The 20,170-nt window shown below is 42.0% G+C and overlaps 1 protein-coding gene across 2 annotated transcripts; it reads left to right on the top strand.

Moving 5' to 3' along the window:
- The first annotated feature begins 13,798 nt into the window (after positions 1 to 13,798).
- LOC111860899 (uncharacterized) lies at positions 13,799 to 20,085 on the top strand. 2 transcript variants are annotated; one of them, XM_072706445.1, is made up of 5 exons: positions 13,799 to 14,043; positions 18,278 to 18,376; positions 18,535 to 18,576; positions 18,974 to 19,098; positions 19,317 to 20,085. In XM_072706445.1, exons 1-5 carry the CDS (start codon positions 13,932 to 13,934, stop codon positions 19,692 to 19,694), a joined length of 756 nt encoding a protein of 251 aa, XP_072562546.1. In that variant the 5' UTR covers positions 13,799 to 13,931; the 3' UTR covers positions 19,695 to 20,085. The 2 variants fall into 2 exon arrangements, with proteins under 2 accessions (XP_072562546.1, XP_072562545.1); XM_072706444.1 differs by having other exon boundaries at positions 18,499 to 18,576; positions 19,317 to 20,082.
- Positions 20,086 to 20,170: the final 85 nt, after the last annotated feature.

The raw sequence follows: 20,170 nt of genomic DNA, 5'->3' as shown, positions 1-20,170 counted from the left end.
AACCGCCCTTTTGTTCGCACAAATGCCTGCTTTTAAGTCCTTTGTCCCGCATGTCATGACAGCCAGGGACTATTGTTAGTAAGAGAAGTTGGTGAATTCAATTCAAATTACAAAATTTGCACAAAAAAACCAAGCAAGCCTTACAATAAATGTGTCGCAAACAACCAAACATAAATTGCAGGAGTGCTAATGGAAAGGGAGATATGTGAACAATTCAATGAGTAAACAAAGCATTAACATTTGTGTGCCACATCTGGTGTTAATTCTGTTTCGCAGGTCATCTAGTGCAGGCGTGGTTTTTCTCTATTGCCAAATCCACCTCCAGATAGTTCTACAAAATAATCACTCAGACGAGCAGTATAGCTTCTTAAGCTAACCCTGGGTTGTGCTTTAACTAAATCAGGATTATAATCAATTTCATGGTCTGGCACTAGTTTTGTAGGTTATCCTGGATTCTGTTTGCTGCGCGTCTAATCCTGCACAACATCGGCCCTGGCCATCACCATACCGACTTGGCACTTCACTGGAATCCAACCCAGTCGCCCCACTTATAGTCAGTCCTGCTGATGCAGCTAATACATTCCTGAAAAACTTGCCATTCACTGTAATTGCGTAGTAAAATGTATTAAGTGTAAATGTATTTATATTTATTTTGAATGAGAAGTAAATGAATATACTGATTTTTTTATATATATATATATATATATATATATATATATACACACACACACACACACACACACACACCTTGCACCTAGCAGCCCCAGTCCTGTCAGCACGGAGTACTCAGAGACCTGTCTCAATTCACATGAAAATTAATTGCGTAGTAAAATGTATTAAGTGTAAATGTATTTATATTTATTTTGAATGAGAAGTAAATGAATATACTGATTTTTATATATATATATATATATATATATATATATATATATATATATATATATATATACACACACACACACACACACACACACCTTGCACCTAGCAGCCCCAGTCCTGTCAGCACGGAGTACTCAGAGACCTGTCTCAATTCACATGAAAATTACCTTTTTTTCCAATTTACAGTATTTGTATGACAATATGATAGGGTTAAAAATGTAAAATTACACTCTATCTACAAGCATAGTGCTGGCTTGGGGGGAGAGAGAAGCAGTAATATTTGCAGGTCAGGTGGTTGGGTAACCATTGAGTAATGAAATGATTTCTAGGACATTGCACATCATTCTTGGGTGTCAGGAAGCTGCTGTCATTTTCGGAAGGGCTTCCGGGGGAGGTGGGATGTCTGTGTGTGTAACCGTGGCTCTGTTACATTTGTCCCACTTGGTCCATACTTGCACACGTCTAGACTTGGCATGCACGTTCATGCACTTAGGGCAACTACTCAAGCATGTCCTGTTCCTCAAATAAGCCAAGTGCAGCATTGAGCTTATCAAAGCCCAACATGCTTCCAAAGAAGTTTCACTGTAAGTGCACAAAGTTGTATAACCAATGTTTACATAGCCTAGGCTACCATGATGGACACCCCCAAACACAACCAACACAAATGGCAACATTGTTGTAATGTGTCTCTTGTTTACTTATTCAGATATCAAGTGTGTCCCATTGCTTTCAAGAAATCCCTGCACACTTTGGCTTTTCATAACACTTGTGCACTTTGCGTCATGTCAACAATGTCACCACAGTGTGTAGTATCTTGTGCTGAAAGGGACTCAGCTAGTGATTCTTGAGTTCCTTTGCCACTCTGTATTTGCAGAAAGGAAAATACTTCATTATTTTTCCAAGTTATCACTGGAAAGAGGGTGAATCCTCAGATGTCCACATGCATGCCATCTTTTGGGAACCTTCTCTCTGTCCACCTTGATGTTTCTAAGAACACATGGCTTTGCCAGTCCTGACAGTAGTTTGTCGGCCATGCCTGCTCTCTGTAGTGTCTTATGTCTGTGCATTGCTGAGAATGATTTTATTAGAGCAGGTTGTGATGGGCAAAGTCAAAAACCGCTTGGTCACTAGAAATATGGATGAAACATCCGGTCTTGTTTGCACAAGAGTCTCACTGGCTATCAAAAAGTAAACTTAAGCCAGTATAAGAAAACTCAAAACAAACGAACAAGCAAACAAACAACTTGTCACATCGGGACGGGGAAGCAGGTAAAGCGAGCCGTGAATAGAAGCAAACGGGGTTTTATTCAGGGCAAACAGACGCAAAACATGCAATGACAGACCTGGGGAAGACTTGAACGCGTACTGAAATACACAAGACAAGCCGAAATAACAGGAAACCGGTGATCACAATTGGGGTAGTGCACGTGAGTAATGAGGGGGCGTGGCACACACGAGGACTGGACGTGCAGGTCACAAATAACAACTCATTCTTCACAAAATGACACAAAGGGATTTCATGCTTGCATGCTTGCATGCTTCGTCAAACCATCAGACAAAGGGGAAAAGACATTAAACAATTAAACAAAAATTAAATTACAAGACAATCAATCAACCAAAACCAGCCAATAGAGCCATCTGGACCCCCTTAAATGGGCAACCCCCCAATGCTCAACCCAAAGTTATGGCCTTGTCCACGACGACACAGGGAGAACATGCAAACACACAGAACCATGGTGAAGACTAGAACACTGGTCCCCGAGGCACGAGGCTACAGTGCTAACCACTGCACCACCGCATATCTAAATACATTACAGTTAGGTTAAAATGGCACAACTGTAATTTACCACTAAAACCAGTTGAGAACATAAAAATTAAGCAACATCTTATAAAGGCTTTCAAGGAAATAGGAAGTTAATCCAAACTAGACATTCAAACCAGTAACAACTGTGGTATATTAGAAAGCCGAGCAAAGAGTTAGGTGTGTGGTAAGGAAATATTGTGCACATTTATCATATAATTTTATATTAGGCCTATCTATATCTGTTATATTGTGCATTTCTATTAAATGAGAACAGAAGTGCTTTTTTGCCAAAATCCAAACAATGGAAAAAAAAATGTAATGTACATTGGTAAGTAAACGCATCAGTAATTTTAATGACACGTTTTAAAATTTAAAAGGAATCAACAGTACAGACAGTGAGCAAAAAAAAAATAAGGAACCTGTATTTATTTGCGCCAGTTGTGTTTTTATTAACTTTTTCAGCGTTTTAGTCACGAACCCTAAAGTGGAGCTGGAGGACGATGATAGACGATGCTAACAGATATTCCGGTGTTGAGACCCATTGTCTGCTATACCTGACAAACAAAATTAAACAAATAATTCCTAATAATTACACTGTTATTTACTCTTCTTGCCATTTATTGCCCTGCAATTGTAACTGAGAATATTACTGTCACGCCTACAGGGGCGGGGCCGAGCAGGAACAGCTCGTTAGCAGTCGGGTTACCACCTATATAAACCAATCACCCCAAACCATCAGTGCGAAGCAGGCTATTGAGTAGATGTATAGACGCCGTACCGAGCAATCTCTCTGTCTTCAGTCTCCCCGCTTACCCTCGCCTTGCCTGTTCTCTCCTTCTGTGATCCTAACCTTCTCCCATTCCTTCCTCAGTCCAGTTCCCGATCCTAACCTGCCTGCCCCGCTGAGCCCGGCGTCCTGTGTCTTCCTTCCCTCGTGTGCCCTGTTTTGGTGTCTCTGTATCGGACGGATTCCCCTGGCATCGACCTTCGCTCTTGGATCACGACTTCGACTTGCGCCCCTTCTATACCTTCGCCTCGGTTCCCCCTAGGGAAAGCTCCGTCTCCGCTCGCCGCCCTCATCACCAGCGATCGGACTGCGGAGCTGTCACCGCTTGCCCGTATACCACGGGTCTCGATTACTCGCTTGTTTCAAACTCCAGTAAACCCTACCTTTCCCCGCACTTCTGGATCTCTGTCTTTCTTACCCCGAGATTGTGACAATTTCATGTATAGGAAAATCAATGAATTATTAATATCGTAATTACTGACTAGAGGAAACTGCTGATTTATTGTCACATTTTCTGATTAATTAATAATAACCATAAAAGACAAATTGTATTATAAATCAAAATCGAAACAGCACACTTCATAAGCTAAAACTCTGGAATTCCATTTTACATTTAAAAGAGTTCCGTTAACACAATTTAAGAGTTACTGTGCTAAAATGCAAAATGACAAAATCCGTCTGCTCCATTACTACATCACTATGGTTAGTAAGCATAGCCGTGAGTCTAAAATGGAATTTTCAGTACATAAACTTGCTATGTCCTGATGGTGTGACATTTGCAGGCGATCCGTTCGAGGGAAATGAGTCCCTTACATTAACCGTACTTTCATATTCACTTCCCTTCTAAAATATGTTTTTTCCCGTTTGTTCTTTTGCTTGTCCTCTGAAATCCTGCTTCTGTCCTCGGCTATGGCCAGTGACAGTCAGTGACGCATGTAAGGCCATGATGTAAGGTAGCATATGATTGTCTGTAAACTAAACCTGGGTCATTACAGGACCTGAGTCAATCATAGATTTGAGTCACGCATGCGCTGCCGATCTGAGTCAATAATGTTAAACTAAATGAAGCATTAAACTGCTGAAGTAATAAAAGCTTTTTTATACCAGTAGGCAAACATGCCCCCTTACCAATTAGGTCTCATGTATTTGCATACATTTTCTTGAAATGGCTGAATACCTTTAATTGCACGTATTGACACTGGCAAAGCCCCTCACAAGAACTGGACATTTGAACATTTGGGGGTTTTTTTGTTTTGGCTTATTTTTAGGTAATTTTCAGGATTATTGTATTTTTTTAATTAGTTTTAGTTCGTTTTCAGTTGCCTCTGTATTTGTCTTTCAACAACTATGCACACTGCTACTCACATCCATGGTTAACTCAAATCCCTTCGTGACACGCAGATTTCACCAGATTAGTAATGGGAATTCCAGCTCTTTTTAATGAGCCGGACCATTTGGCTCAGCTGAGAAATGAGATGGGTTTTTTGGCTGCCAAACTGCTCTCCATTAGTACCAAGTCGCCTACTGTACAGGAGAGCTGTACCTCGGTCGTGACTGAAATACACCGTCTGCTGGTGTAGTATGTAGCCTATTTGTGCAGTGACTTCCTGTATGCTGCAACTGGATTTTAGAGATGAACATTTTTCACAATTTAAAATGGTTTTAAACAAGGTCTGTTAGTGATTTCCCATCATTACCTGACGATGTGATGAGCTGTTGGGTTTGCATTTTTAACAAATAAGAGTAGCCAATGTACAATGTTGAGAGGCTTAGACTATAATTCAATAATAAATATTATTTTTTGCACATAAATTATTGGTGGAATTTAGCATACTCCTCAGAGTATGCACCTTTTAACATAAATAACAGGCTATTTTTTGATATATCACAACACAAGTGTCTTAACGCGAATTGTAAGTGCCGCTGAAGGAGTTGGTGAATCTTTTGGGTTAGGGGTGGCCTGCCTGTTTTATGCAGAAAGGCCTGCATTGTATGCAGGTTTTTATTAGACTCCCTAATTAAATGACTAATTAGAGGACTGACTGGCTGAAGAGTCCTCACACCTGGGTGTGAACAGCTACCCTAAAGGCTATCCCAAAAACCTGCACACACACCGGCCCTTTTAGGTGAAGTGAATCAAACGAACTGTGTCCCAAAACAAGAGTAACTTCGCCCATCACTAAGTTGATTCACTTACATACTCAAAATAACAATTTGAAGTACAAGATTTCAGACTTGTGGCAGGTTACATGGAGGAAAAGTAAGTAAAGACCAGGTCAGGATGGGCTCAAATGTGGGGAAAAAAGAGAAACCGTTATAAATTAATAGTAAAAAAACACTTAATGGATTTGTAATAAGTAATTTCTTGTGTACAAGAAACTATATAAAAATGTATAGTACCCTTAAAAGAGGACCCCACACCCCCAAGCTCCATGCCATCGTCCCCCGCAGTGTTTCACTGTAAACATCGTCATATATCAGTTATGTAGGCTCTGACCAACCCGACCCTGAGGTGTCTGCATTTCAGGACGAGCTTCCCGGACCTCGTCCAGGCTGCCGCTTCTCCTGCTCGGCCTCATTGTCCTGTTACTGCTCACCATACTTCTGATAGTAGCAGTACACTGTAAGTATGCATGCAAACATAAATATACTGTATTCCCAGAATGCTTAAGTTCTGTTCTTCCACCTGTTTTGTCAACAGGATGGTTTTAGACTAAGTACGCTTTTTCAGTTTTACTGTAAGACCCAGCAATACTATACTATACTATACTATACTATACTATACTATACTATACTATACTATACTTTACTATACTCTATCCAAAACACGGCAGCTTTTGTGAAACTAATGTGGTCCAACACAGTGGTGCATCTTCACTCGAGTCACTTCTGCAAAAAGAGATCTGTCCGTTTTTTTTGTGTTTAGCCTGGCTGGGTGGTAAGCCACACGGGCTTTCCTTTTTTTGAGCAGACGAAGGAAAAAAAATTAAAAGACACACACAAAATAAGCTGAAGAGTAAGATGTTTCTCTCTCTCGTGCAAGAAGGTGTCCTCAGCAATGGAGGCCTGGTACACGACTCATTCAGGCTCATTGTCCCCTGACTCCCTTGCCCTTGGGACAGAGGAGAAGGTGTGAGCTGAAGATCTCCCAGACAGGGGCCTCCACCAGATGCTCCCAGCCCACCCACACTAAGCGTTTATAACCATGCGCATCAGAAAAAAGAGACGGCACATTCACAGCACCGTGATCTCCATCTATATTCATCTGTTTATCTTTGCTAGCTAATCATGCTTCCGGGTGAAGAAATAAAAAAGAGTTACAGGCTACTGTCCGGCTGTCTGCTACAGGATATGCTTGTATGAATAAGCAAAAGGATTGCTAGAGATTTTGGGCCCCCAGACCAATCCAATTATCTTTGGGCCCCCAAGTCAGACCTATCCAATTATCTTTGGGCCCCCAACCCAGACCTATCCAATTATCTTTGGGCCCCCAACCCAGACCTATCCAATTATCTTTGGGCCCCCAAGCCATACCTATCCAATTATCTTTGGGCCCCCAACCCAGACCTATCCAATTATCTTTGGGCCCCCAACCCAGACCTATCCAATTATCTTTGGGCCCCCAACCCAGACCTATCCAATTATCTTCGGGGCCCCAACCCAGACCTATCCAATTATCTTCGGGGCCCCAACCCAGACCTATCCAATTATCTTTGGGCCCCCAATCCAGACCTATCCACTGTGACAGTTTGTTAATGGGAGGGGGCTCAAAAATATTGTCTGCCTAGTGTTCTGTGATGACTTCATCCAGCCACTTTTCCACTGAACCTCTAGCAGTTCATACATAGCCTGGTGCTACCTACAAAACTCTCTTTTAAAGACTTTTGAAACTGCAGCTACTGAGATCAAATGCAGACTGCAGTTTGTAAGGTACAAAGCTTCTGTATGTTATTCCCAGACATGCCAAAGTAACAAGGAACTATCTAAAGTTTTCTTAAGCCTTAAAGCGTCACTTTGAGATGGGATTACCCTGACTACCCTAGGCAGCTCTCACGCACTGTGAACACCAGTGGCTATCATAAGGGTACATGAGCGTTTATGTAAGATAAAAGTCTAGGGGGGTCAGGGGTAATCTCATCTATCTAAAGGTGACATGCGGTACTGTGCAAATGTCTCAGGCAGCCAAAGAAAATATGTTTAAATGATTTTCATGTTGGTGTGAAACTTTTATATTTTATCTATAAGAGTATGTTACCTTAAACACTGCATTTATTTTTAAAACTAATTTGCTTAATTAAGTGAGCTGGTGATGAAATGTATCGTATAGCCTGTATAGAACGGCTGAGGGGACACTGAGAACTGGTTTGGGAACTGGAGCGGTGTTCATCTAGCGATTCAGCTAGACATCAGTGACTTTTGGACAAGAGAGGACATTCTTGTTTGTTGTCTTTATCTTTTACTGCAAATATACACTTACTATCTAGATAAATTGCTCTAGACATTAAATAAGCTTAAAACTAAAAAGTACTGCAAATGCTGGTATTAAGATATTTGTTATTTGTATTAAATCTGCTACCCAGGAATTACAACAAAAATTGGTCCGTTCTGGTTCTGACAGCAGCCTTGGACCCGGTGCTACATCGAAGGCACTCTGCAAACTGAGCGCTTTACCCAAAGTTTAACCTAAGTTTATTTCTGAAGCTCTGTCGCCCTCCAGAGGTGGACTGAAGTTATAATTCTCCTCAGAGCAGATTGCACCCAGAAGTAGGACGATTCTAGGCTTTACTGCAAGGGGGCGCAAGGTGAGAGAGCGCAACCAGTCATTAATTGCCGGGCAAACTAAGCTACGCGTGTAAATTAAATTAAAAAAAAAAATTAAAAAAAACATTCATAATAACTTTTCTTACACATTGATATTGATATAATTAATACAAGCCAGAATTTCAAATTTTACTTTACAGTACAATTAAATTTTTAACATAATGTTTAAAGAGCATTTTCATCTGACCAATACACTGTCAGAAAAAAGAACAAGTTTGTATCTTTGAGGGTACAATTACTTGTAAATGTAGGTTTTACACATTTTTCAAATTCATTAAAGACCTAAAGGGTGGATAGCAATAATGACTGTCTAGAGTAAAAAACATGTAAAAATGTGTATAAAAAAAAAAGAATAAAAAAGTATTTTTATATGACCCACTGTTCAGTAAATATGAGCCAAAACATAAAACATGGCACTATAGCGCCACCATTAGGCTGACCAGTGTCTCTTTACAGCCCTGAACAGTGGTGGGAAAACTGCACCATAACACTGAATTTCATGATTCTCAGTCATATACAAGAGTAATTATAACCTGCTAAAATGTGATTGGCTGTTGTCAGCCATGTTTGATGAGTAGGTGAACTTTTATTCAAGGACTAGTTGAGACATCTGGCCATTAACAAGTATACAGATTTTTATCTTTCTGTGTCCAATACTTTCTGAGTTATAAACTATTTTGAGTTTGAGCGCTGCCTTTTGGGTGATTTTTGCAAAATTGGAGAGTGGCTTTAGAATGTCATACCAACTACACGTAGCAAGTTTGATGAGAATCGGATGTTCTTTTGATGAGAAATAGCTCATGAAGTGCAAGCAGGCCACGTCCAAGAAATTAACAGGCCTGCAGCATGGGAACAATTACCCTGATCAATATCCTATGGACACAGTTTTGACTGCATGGTCTCAAGCTGTTGCAGTTCAAATTTTGTGTGGATCAGATGAATAGTCTAGGAGTTCGAAAAGGTAAATTTTGCACATTATGCAGAAGAAGAAAATCCCAACAAATACAATAAGACCCCTAAAAGAAACAAGAGGACCTTTCCGACCAGCAGAATGCCACTCGGCATACAAACCACTCAAATGCTGATTCAGCATTTTTTTTCTCTCAGTGCTGCAAAGCCCAAACTTTGAGAAACTGTTCATAGTGTAGAGTATTACCTACTGGGTAGAGAATTTATATTAGAAATGGACCATAGAGCGTTACAGTGGTTGGGGAAAATGAAGGACCCCAGTGCTCGTGTGACAAGGTGGTTTTTGTCCATGCAGCCATTCCGGTTTCACCCTAGTGACGAGCCTTCAGAGGGGGGAGGAAATGTAAAAAGTGAAGGGGTCACTTTTGAATTTGGGTTACCTGTGGTGTCTTAATGTGAATGGATTTTTTCCTCTGCTTGTCTGGTGGTAATGGTGGCATATGAATGGTAGCACATTTGCATAGACTACATTTCCCATCATCCCCTGCTAATACGCACTCACAAAACAGCAATTTTCTACACAGTAGTTTACCACTAAGCTAATTTATTTGCACCAACATCTTTGCGAACAGCGAGGTATCCATTGCTTCAGCTTCATCCACCTTCCACAGAAACACACACAAACATGCACACAACTTGCTGCTTTCTCTGGTCCCTCGGCATAATGGTTCCCTGCGGAAGCGCGCGCCGCAGTGGGAAGGTTCCCTTGTTGCCAATTGTGGAACAAGGGAAGGAGATGGTTTGGCACAGGGGCATGAGTGAGGTCATGTGCATTATTATTATTATCTTATGCAATGTTTGGTGTGTTGTTCAAAATGTCAGGGAATGTATGTGAGTAATGTCCAGCTATTGTGTTTTGTTTGATAGTGAAAGTAGGTATTGTACTGTAAGTGGTAGTCCTGTGGTACTCAAATCTGTTGCCCCCTCTATTTTTGGCCTGTCCCAATTATCCTATTGGGACCTGGTATATAAGGGGATGGGGCTAAAGTTAGGGCATCTTTTCTTTTCTGGCCTGGACTCCTTGAATGCCAGTATTGATGGTAACGGCTTGAAGTGTGTGTGTGTGTGTGTGTGTGTGTGTGTATGTATGTGTGTGTCTGAGTGGTTTAGCCTGTAGCTGTGCAAAGCAAATAAAGTTACTTTCTTTTTGCCACCGACTACTGGAGCTACGCATTGTTTTCTACCCATCTGGGTGTTCACATCCCCTTAATGAGGTGGGGGCCTGTCGAGCCCCCCTCCCCCTTTTTTCCACAGAGACCGACTAGGAAAGCTGGGTTTCTGCTGGAGGAGTTGTTGACTGGGCCAACAGGTTAGCCCATCCTATGGTCTGTGTGGATCCCAGTGCCCCAGTGCAGTGACAGGGATACTGTGCTGTAAAAATGGTGCCGTCCTTCTGATGAGATGTAAAACCGAGGTCCTGACTCTCTGAGGTCATCAAAGATCCCTGGGCATCCATCTAAAGAGTAGGGGTGGTGCCCCGATGTTCTGGCTAAATTGCCCACTGTGATACTTTCAAATCTGGCCTCCTAATCATCCCCTATATATAACTGGTGAATTCTCTCGTGTCCCTTCACCACCTTAGCTACTGTGTGGTGAGCATACTGGTGCATCATCCAGGTGGGTGATACACAGTGGGGGTGGCTGAAGTGGCTCCCCATTGGTTCTGTAAAGCGCTTTGGGTGTCTTTGAAAGCACTATATTTGAAGCACTATTCAACATGTATTTATTTAGTCTGCATTTGATAATTTATCTAATTACATCTGAATTTAGTATAAAATGACAAATTATTTAAATTCAATAATCAAAACTGAATCTGGTTAACTGATGTTTTTTGCAGTTTAAGCAACACTAGAACATCAAATGTGACATTCCCGAGGTACGTTTTAACGAAGTTCGACTGTATTATGTATTTCAATCGGGTAAGTTGAATCACTACATAAACTTAGCAAAACTAAGCAAAAAGACAATGACGTAGGCCCACATAAATTCTTAAGCAACTCATGTTGAAATAACAAATAGAGTGCTACTGAACCTCCCCCCCCCCCCCCTTAAAATGTTCAGATTTGTCTGATTTGCAAATGGCACATACACCGATTCATACTGTCAGTGTTTTTTATGATGTAGTCCTGTTGGCATCGTCGAACTGTGATTTGCAGCGTGCACTGAGACGGTTTGCAGATGAGTGTGAAGCGACCAGGATGAGGATCAGCATCTACAAGTCTGAGGCCATGGTTCTCAACCAGAATATGGTGGATCGCCCCCTCCTGGTGGGGAGATGAGTTACTGCCTCAAGCAGAAGAGCTTAAGTATCTCAGGGTCTTGTTCACGAGTTTGATAAAATAACAAAAAAAAAATATTTGAACAATACTGGTGGGGCAGCATGGTGGTGTGGTGGTTAGCACTGTTACCTCACACATCTGGGACCCAGGTTCGAGCCTTCACCTAGGTCATGTGTGTAGAGTTTGCATGTTGTCGTCGTGGGGTTTCCTCCAGATACTCCAGTTTCCCCCCACAGTCCAAAGACATGCTGAGGCTGATTGTAGTTCCTAAATTGCCCATAGGTGTGAGTGTGCCCTGCAATAGGCTGGCCCCCTGTCCAGGATTGTTCCCTGCCTCATGCCCATTGCTTCCGGGATGGGCTCCGGACCCCCCACGACCCAGTAGGATAAGCAGGTTGGAAAATGGATGGATGGATGAACAATACTGAATTACTTTAATTCTTTTTGCTGGATGCTGTGAGTCATTTGTATTCTCCCGCTCCCACATTCAAAAGTGAAAATGTATCTCATTCTATGTTCTATCCTGCATTCGATTATCTCTCTGAGTCGGAACTCAGATGAAAACGTCACGAAAAACCCAACTTCCCGTCAGAAACACGGCTCTTTTATGACGTTGATGTCGACTTTGTTTAAAAGCAGTGGCAACGAAAAGTGGCGATAACAACTAACTTAAAAACTCCTAAAAACCGGCTCTTAAAAATATGCTGCAAACTTTCAACAAACAGTATGAATTGCTGAAGAAAACGTAAAACTGCCATCCCAGAACCGTACCAAAAAATTTAATTTTGAAAGAGATAAAAGACATCTCATTTTACTCCCCTACTAGAGTTATGTGGTCAAGCTCAGACCCACACATCACTACTGAGTGAACTCTGTGTCAAACATCGTGTCAATTTATTTATATTTTATTTCGTTAGGATATTTTTGGACATTCCAATTACAATGTCTGAATATTCTTAAGAATTAAAAAATCATTGTTTTTTGAAATGGTGTACTTGCTTTATTATGGCGTTATCATTATATCAGAGGCATAAAATGCTCTTAAAATAATAATATCATTTATCACAATTATTTCTGGGATAATATATCATCAACAAAAAGTTGTTATGACTATGGTTGCAAAATTTTGGGAATTTTCAAAGTCAGAAACTTTGCGTGGGAATTAACGGGATTATATAGGAATTAATCAGAATAAACTAGCAATTTGCTAAATTGTAGGTTACCCTACACAGGGAACTTAAATGTAGTTGAAAAAAAAACATCTTTATGGCACTAATAGTGATATCATTGTGTAATCAAATGCTTGTGAGTAATGATGTGTGCATAAAAACACCCCAAAATAAGCATCTGCATCAAAACGCACTGCATATAAGTCATATCCATCGATGTGTTATTCATACAGTTTGCCTTCTTTGCTGTATTGGACTGCTGGCATTCCACAGAGTTCTATATTTCCAAAACTCCTCAGCTGAGCTTCCCGTGGTGTCGTCCCCCACCCACCTGACCCTCCCATTTCCTCCCTGTCATGGCCCTAACGAGCCACACCTGCTAATCATAATGACTTACCTCTTGTTGTTGCCTTTGGCTTACTCAATGGGGGGTCCTTACGAGGCAGAAATGTAAAGCGCATTGAGACAATGTAATGTTGTGATAATGCGCTATATAAATAAAATTGAATTGAATTGAATTGAATTGAATTGAATTGAATTGAATTGAATTCTGCCCTTGTGTTTCTCACTCCAGCTGCCTCATGTAACCTGGTATAAAAGTGCTTCCCAGTCCTGTCATCGACGCCATTCCCTTCATATGGCCCAGTTCTCTCACATGCCTGTTTTCCTGGTTTGACCACTCGTGGTCTGCTTTGCATTTCCCTGCTCCTGGTTTGGTGTAAATAAAGCCCTTTTGATCTCCCTCACACCTGGCCTCGACCCCCTTGGGCTCCAATCATGACACATGGAAAGTTTCTGGAAATTTTCCACCCCTTTGCAACCCAAATCGTAACAGGCCTATCAGAGTACATTTATTAACTTTTTTTGTTTTGAAAATGCAGTGGAGAAGTTGGTTAAGGGCCTTCCTGAAGAGCTCAGTGGTGAGATCACTCTGACCACAGCCACAGTGTTCTAACCAGCAGAGCTACGTGCTGCCCCCAGATTCTTAAACTAAATTCTCACTTTAATTTTCAGCCTATCATCAACAGCTCATCCATTGGTTGAATAGACGGAACTGACTTCGTCACACGGACTTCTTCTTTCAGCCACATTCAGCTGATTGTGCATCACCAGGAAACAAATAAAAAAAAAAAGACAAGACGACCAACAACCAAGGAGCGAAACGTCACCTTTCAGAGGAGCAGCACGCAGGCGGCAGGTCTAGCTGGACCGACCCGGCGGAGATGAATCACCAACAGACCATCGAGATGAACCACTATGAAAGCGACCCTCCGTCACAAGACATCTACGAGACTCTGCACTCCAAGCCGGCAGAGACTCGCTATAGATATGTGGGTGAGTGCTTACTGTCGGTTTATTTACTGCTTTTTACCTCTGCTATTTTGCATCCTGTCCAGGGTGTGACCCCAGCTGTGTGCTCTCTGAATGGACGGGTATTTAGACATGCAGTACATTTAAGCCATTTTCCAGGTCTTTACTAACGCAGTCAACATATAGTTGATGTCATGAACATATTTCACCTACTTGTATTTTATTAATAGCTGAGTATTTATGAACACGTCAGGTGTTCAGCATTATAGTGATGCTGTTGATCCTGCAGGCGTAACATTAGGCAAACTGGTGGTTATTGTGTGCATGTGTGGACACCCTGTGATGCACTGGTGTCCTGTCCAGGGTGTCCTGTGCTTCCAGGGATATTTTCTGTGAACCTCTACGATAAGTGGTCATGGAGGATAGATGGATGGATGGATGAATGATCTACTTTTTAGTGTAAATTAATAATGAAGATTTACAACGAGGGTCACCAAACTGCAAATCCCTATTCTTAATGGTATTTATGGTGCACGAAAGGGCATAGGAGAGAGTTTGATTTTGGGGAGGAACAGAGGTTGCTTAGACTCTCTCATCTTTTGAAGGACAAGGTAGTAAAAAAAATTGTCATAATCTATCATTGCCTGTCATTTAAATTAACATTTTTAAATGAGAGTAATAACAACAGGCATTTAAATCATTACTTAAATAATTTAAAATTAGTTTAAATGTTACCAGCAACCATTACATTTTTTCTTCTCAAAGTCACCAATCAAACTCAATGGCTCTTAACAAAACCTAACGTCTGATTGGTTACATTGCAAACCACCTGACAACAGCTCGATCTTGCTAGTCGATTGAATTCTCATTTTGCCTGTTCTATCCTGCAATGTGGTTGCATCATAACTTTCCAACATCTTGAATAACTTTAGGATAACAGCTAAGCTGTTCTAAGTTTCACTGGCCACCAGCTATAGCCAAAGTTATTTAATCTATATGGCTACTCTTTTACTACTTTTAAACAATCTATTTAGCAATATTACAATATTTAATTGTGTACACGTGTTAACATTATTAATAATTTCAGCAATTTTCCCAATCAGGAAGCGATTCCACTGACACATTTCCTGTTGCGGCAGAGCGTGCAAATAGCTGAGAGCCAGCTGCCGGACCCTCTTGTGAGCGCATTGACTTCCACCTGATGTCACGCCATGGGCTGTAAGAACATCAGATAAGAGGGTGACGATCTGCTAGAATTTCACGGTTTTAACAACCTGAGGTTGATGTGGGATCTGCAGGGCAAGAGCAAGGAAGCGGGCAGAAGCAGGAACAGGAGGGCCTAGAGGGGCTTGTAGGTCAGGAGCCAGAACTGGAACAATGGTCACGGATAGTGCGCCCCCGTGGTCCTCTCCGGGAGATAGAGACATGACTGACCCCTCTCTTGGGCCTCCTTCGATACCAGAGGTCACCTCAGGACTTGGGATAGGGGTCTGAATTCCGGACAGGGACCGGGACTCAGGGCCAGGCCTAAGGGATCTCACTCTAGGTTGTCCGGTAGCACCTCCTCCTGGACCACCCGTTCAAACAGGAAGTCGGGCTTGGGGCTGGTGGGGGTCTTAACTTTGGGTAGTGGTACTCGACTGGAAGTCAATGGAAAAGTACCAAAAATGCTTGGTGCAGTGGAGAAGAACCTTAAGCAGTGGCGGATCTAGAAAATTTTACTAAGGGTGGCAAGAGATGTTGGCAGGGTGGCATGGAGGGCAGTATGTGGTAGTTCTCATATAGAAATACAATTATACTTCTATACATAAATGTACTAGAGTTTGACACCCCTGCCATAGAGCTATGGAGCAGTCCAAGGAACTAAGGAAACACACTAGGGACTTGAAGGACAAGAGACAGTGTGGAGAACAGGATGGCCAGCAACACCTGCTGGCCAAATGGGAAGACGACATGAAGGGCAGAGTCGGACGGTACAGACCCTGAAAGCCTTGGAATGTCTGTAAATCCTTGAGCAAGGCCTGGAACCCCCAGCTCCCAGGGCGGCCTTATGGGTGGCTGCCCTTCGCGACCAGCTTGGTCTCACCTACAGAGAGTAAGTTAGGGTAGGCGTAAAGAGAATTTCCCCACGGAGATCAATGAAGAATCGATTATTATTATTATTATTGTGGTCGAAAATTTATAAATCAACCTCTCTGATAATAAGACTCTGGACCTCTCAGTTGATGAGTAAAGTAATCTCTTTTATTCGAGCAATCCAGCAAAGCGCTCCCGTCACACTCTGGCACTCGGTACCAAGTCACCCCGAGCACAAAGAGCAACCAGCTGATAGACCATAACTCCCAATTCCCTATAAGGACTTCTAAGTCCTGATTGGTCCCAAACACCAACAAACCAAGCTCAAACGTATAACAAACACAATTCTCCTGCTCTATTGGTCCACCCATTTTGCTCAGTTTACTGGAGTCTGTCTCAACTTCTAGACTCTACTTGAGATACGTATATAGATATTGATTATGACATTGGATCACTGTTAATGTTTGGGTGTTCCACTGATTAATGATTAACGTATTGTCATTGAATCACTGCAAAAACATGATTTTTTAATTATTAAGCTATAACTCTTTGTGCACCAGTTGGGGCAGCTTCGAATCTCTTCCGGCAGGTAGTTTCTCCCCCTCATTGCTCCGCTATCTGCCTCTCCAAGGTCCGAGCTCTCTCTAGGGTCTGCGGAACTAACCGCAGGCATTCTCTTCCTGCCTAAGGCCTAAGACATAACAGACCCAATATGCCTCCCCTCCCGGGCCTAGCAATTCTTCCACATTATTATTATGAGTATTATTATTATTATTATTATTATTATTAATAATAATAATAATAATAATAATAATAATGATTATTATAATAATAATTATAATAATAATGATGATAATAATAATAAAAATAATAATCGACAACAGGAACAGCGGTGTTCATGCAAAAAACTCTGCAGCTTGCCGGTGTTCTGCACTACCCATCTAGTCATGTCTGACACCATCTATTTTAAGACAGCTTAGGCCTTACGGCGATCGTGGTTGTGCGGTACAGCTAGACATTTCACAGAGAGATCCAAAATAACTGCTTTTACACTTTGGTTCTGAGAACAGCTAGATTCCACAGACCATCTGCCATGGTTGAGCGCCGGTGATTTTATACCTTTAGCATACAAGCCGTACATCCCTAATTTAGCATACATTACATTCAGAACTAATTTAACTTTGATTTAACATTTAACTAATTTAACATTCATGCTTTTGGTTAAACTTCAAATGGAGAAATAAGGCTGCATAAATGTCGGTTTAATTACTGCATAACCTCAAGTCAAATAATCAAAGACAGGCAGAAAGTAAGTACAAGCAAGGAAATAATAATAAACGCTCTTAGCATAACTTACTTTCTTTCCATGAACCTACATAAGGGACAACAAGCAGCGAGTCTCACAACGTTCAATGCACATTAAAAGGAAGAGAAGAAAAGTAGCGTCTCGCATTATGCAACACTTAAAACAAACCGAGGATGGGAAACGGAACGCTTAACTTTAGTTCCACCTTTTAGTCTTTCTGACGGATGGAGTTACTGTTACTCGACCCAGTCTGCAGAGTGTTTAGAGGAACAGCCAGGACAGGAGAGTCACTGGTCAGCCGCTTGTTATACGAAGAACAAAAAATAAATGTGTTGCTCGAAATTTTTAAAATGCCTTAGTCTCATTATAATGTGTGGCTAAAATATTGTTACTTCACACAGCTCAGATGACACTTCCTTGACTCCAAATTGTATTAAAAAACGTGTTTGATGCTGTGGTACAAATGTAATGATGAAGTGTAGGGATGTTTTCCCTTCAGATAATCTATGTAAATCAATGCAGAACACCAGTATTTCCACGCTTTTCAACCAATCAGATGATGGTGCCAGGAATCGAATCCCCTGTTTAATGTGGTTGTGCTGTAGCTACACCTGTGAAACTTGCAGAAGTAACTCATGAAACTCTCAAACATAAATTATAAAAAATACTTGATGATGGGAGCAACAGAAATGCCCCCCATTCCTATAACCCTGGGTGTATGCTGGTGGCGTCAGAATCTTAACTGTCCCCTTTTTACTTAATGCAGGTTGTATCACATTACCGCTTAAGATTTATATTTAAAATTTAAATATGAACAATGTTGATGGAATATTTCAGGGGTAACTAGAAGAGGCTACTTTCTTCTTTGTGTTTCAGAGGTCCAACGAAGTCCTCACAGAAAGAAGCTGGTCTTCATCCTTCTGGCTGCCAATACACTCCTGCTGGTTACCATACTGGCGATAGTGGTCGTTCACTGTAAGTCATGATCTCCACGTTGGAAGCTGAAATGTTTCCTCAGCTGACTGTCTACTGCAAACATACATCCTCAAGCCTTGATTAAATGCATCATAATACCATGTGATGTTTGTACCCTGCAGTGGATAAATCAGTTTGGTCGATTGCTCCTCTGACAGATCGCCACGTCTCCCAGCCGCCTCCGTTTGCCCCCAGCAACGGTGAGGAATCCCTGTCCTCAGACAGCGCAGTAAACATGCAAGGTTTCAGTGACCTCCCAAGGCTGATGAGGAGGACATTGAGTTATTTCCTCATTGACACTTAAAAACAAGTTATGAAATCCTCCATGCCTGGATTAGACTAAAGCTGCAGGACATGTGAGTGTTAGAATATGCTGCATGTGCCGCCCTGCATCACACAGAACATTCACTCCTCATTCAGCCAGATGAAAGTCAATCTCCTTTGAGATCTTCCTCTGTGTCATTTGCTTCCATTAACAATCACTAAATGATCCACGTCACACTAGGCGAGTTAGGCAGCCCAGTTATCCGACATCAGTGAGCCGCACCAGCTAATCTGTGATTAAATGGGTCTCTGTTGATTCTCCTGAACACGCAGAAGAGTGGTATCTCCATGACGACACGTTCTACCTGTTCTGGAGTGGCCAGGGCAGCTGTGAGGAAGCAAAGGGCTTCTGTATCCAGAGAGGAGCCCAGCTGCTCACTGTGGATAGTAATAATGAGGTTGGTTGTCCCCTCCATACTGGAAATACACGCAGTGGCCAGTTTATTAGGTATGCCTTCTTGCTAATGCAAACATCTGCTCCTGTAAACAGTGAATTGTGTGGCTTCACCCTACAGTTACTGTGCAGCTGAGAACTGGAATGGTGAAGATGCATGATATAATATATAACTTATTTGCCACTGTATGCAGTCTGATAAGAGTGTGGGTCCCTCTTTAGGCCTGGGTGAAGTCAGTGGTCAGAGGAAGGCAGGTGTTTGTGGAAGGATCTCCCTCTGCTGGGTCTGGAATCAGTGATTACGAGGTAAGAGGGCAAAATTGGGGTCACAGGAAGAGAGACATGCAGCCAGACAGACATTCAGGGAGAGAAACACGCAGACAGACAGACATTCAGGGAGAGAGACACGCAGCCAGACAGACATTCAGGGAGAGAGAGACACGCAGGCAGACAGACATTCAGGGAGAGAGAGACACGCAGGCAGACAGACATTCAGGGAGAGAGAGACACGCAGCCAGACAGACATTCAGGGAGAGAGAGACACGCAGCCAGACAGACATTCAGGGAGAGAGACACGCAGGTAGATGGTCACACAGTTAGACAAACATGCAAGCAGACAGACATGTAGACAGATGTGCGAAGGCAGAAATATGGAAACATTATCTTTCTTATATGGCAACATTTCATTGTGATTTTGCACACCCCTCTCACCATCTACTGATAGTGAGGTCATGTTGGGAGTGGGGGGTAGATTGCGTCTTGGCTTCAGATTTTCTGAAACTGACATTCACGGATAGCTCTGCTCTTGGTCGTCTGGTGTCTGGGTGCTTTTCCACTGCCACCAAGAACCGAGCCATAGCAGAGCTGTACCACAAACCGACGGTTTTCCATTGTAAAGTATGAGAACCATACCGGGGGCCATAACCGCCCTGACAGGAGACACTGGTGTTCTGTGTCAGTACACATGGATTATCAGACGGAAAATAGGGCATATTCTGTTTATATTAGGAGACTCCAACTCCAGTACTGGAGAGCCCCAGCCCTGCACATTTTTTGGTTTCCTCTAAATTCCTACT

Source organism: Paramormyrops kingsleyae, chromosome 24 (assembly GCF_048594095.1).
Source record: "Paramormyrops kingsleyae isolate MSU_618 chromosome 24, PKINGS_0.4, whole genome shotgun sequence".
Lineage (NCBI taxonomy): Eukaryota > Metazoa > Chordata > Actinopteri > Osteoglossiformes > Mormyridae > Paramormyrops > Paramormyrops kingsleyae.
The sequence above is the reverse complement of the archived record's forward strand: the minus strand, read 5'-3'. Positions and strand labels throughout refer to the sequence as shown.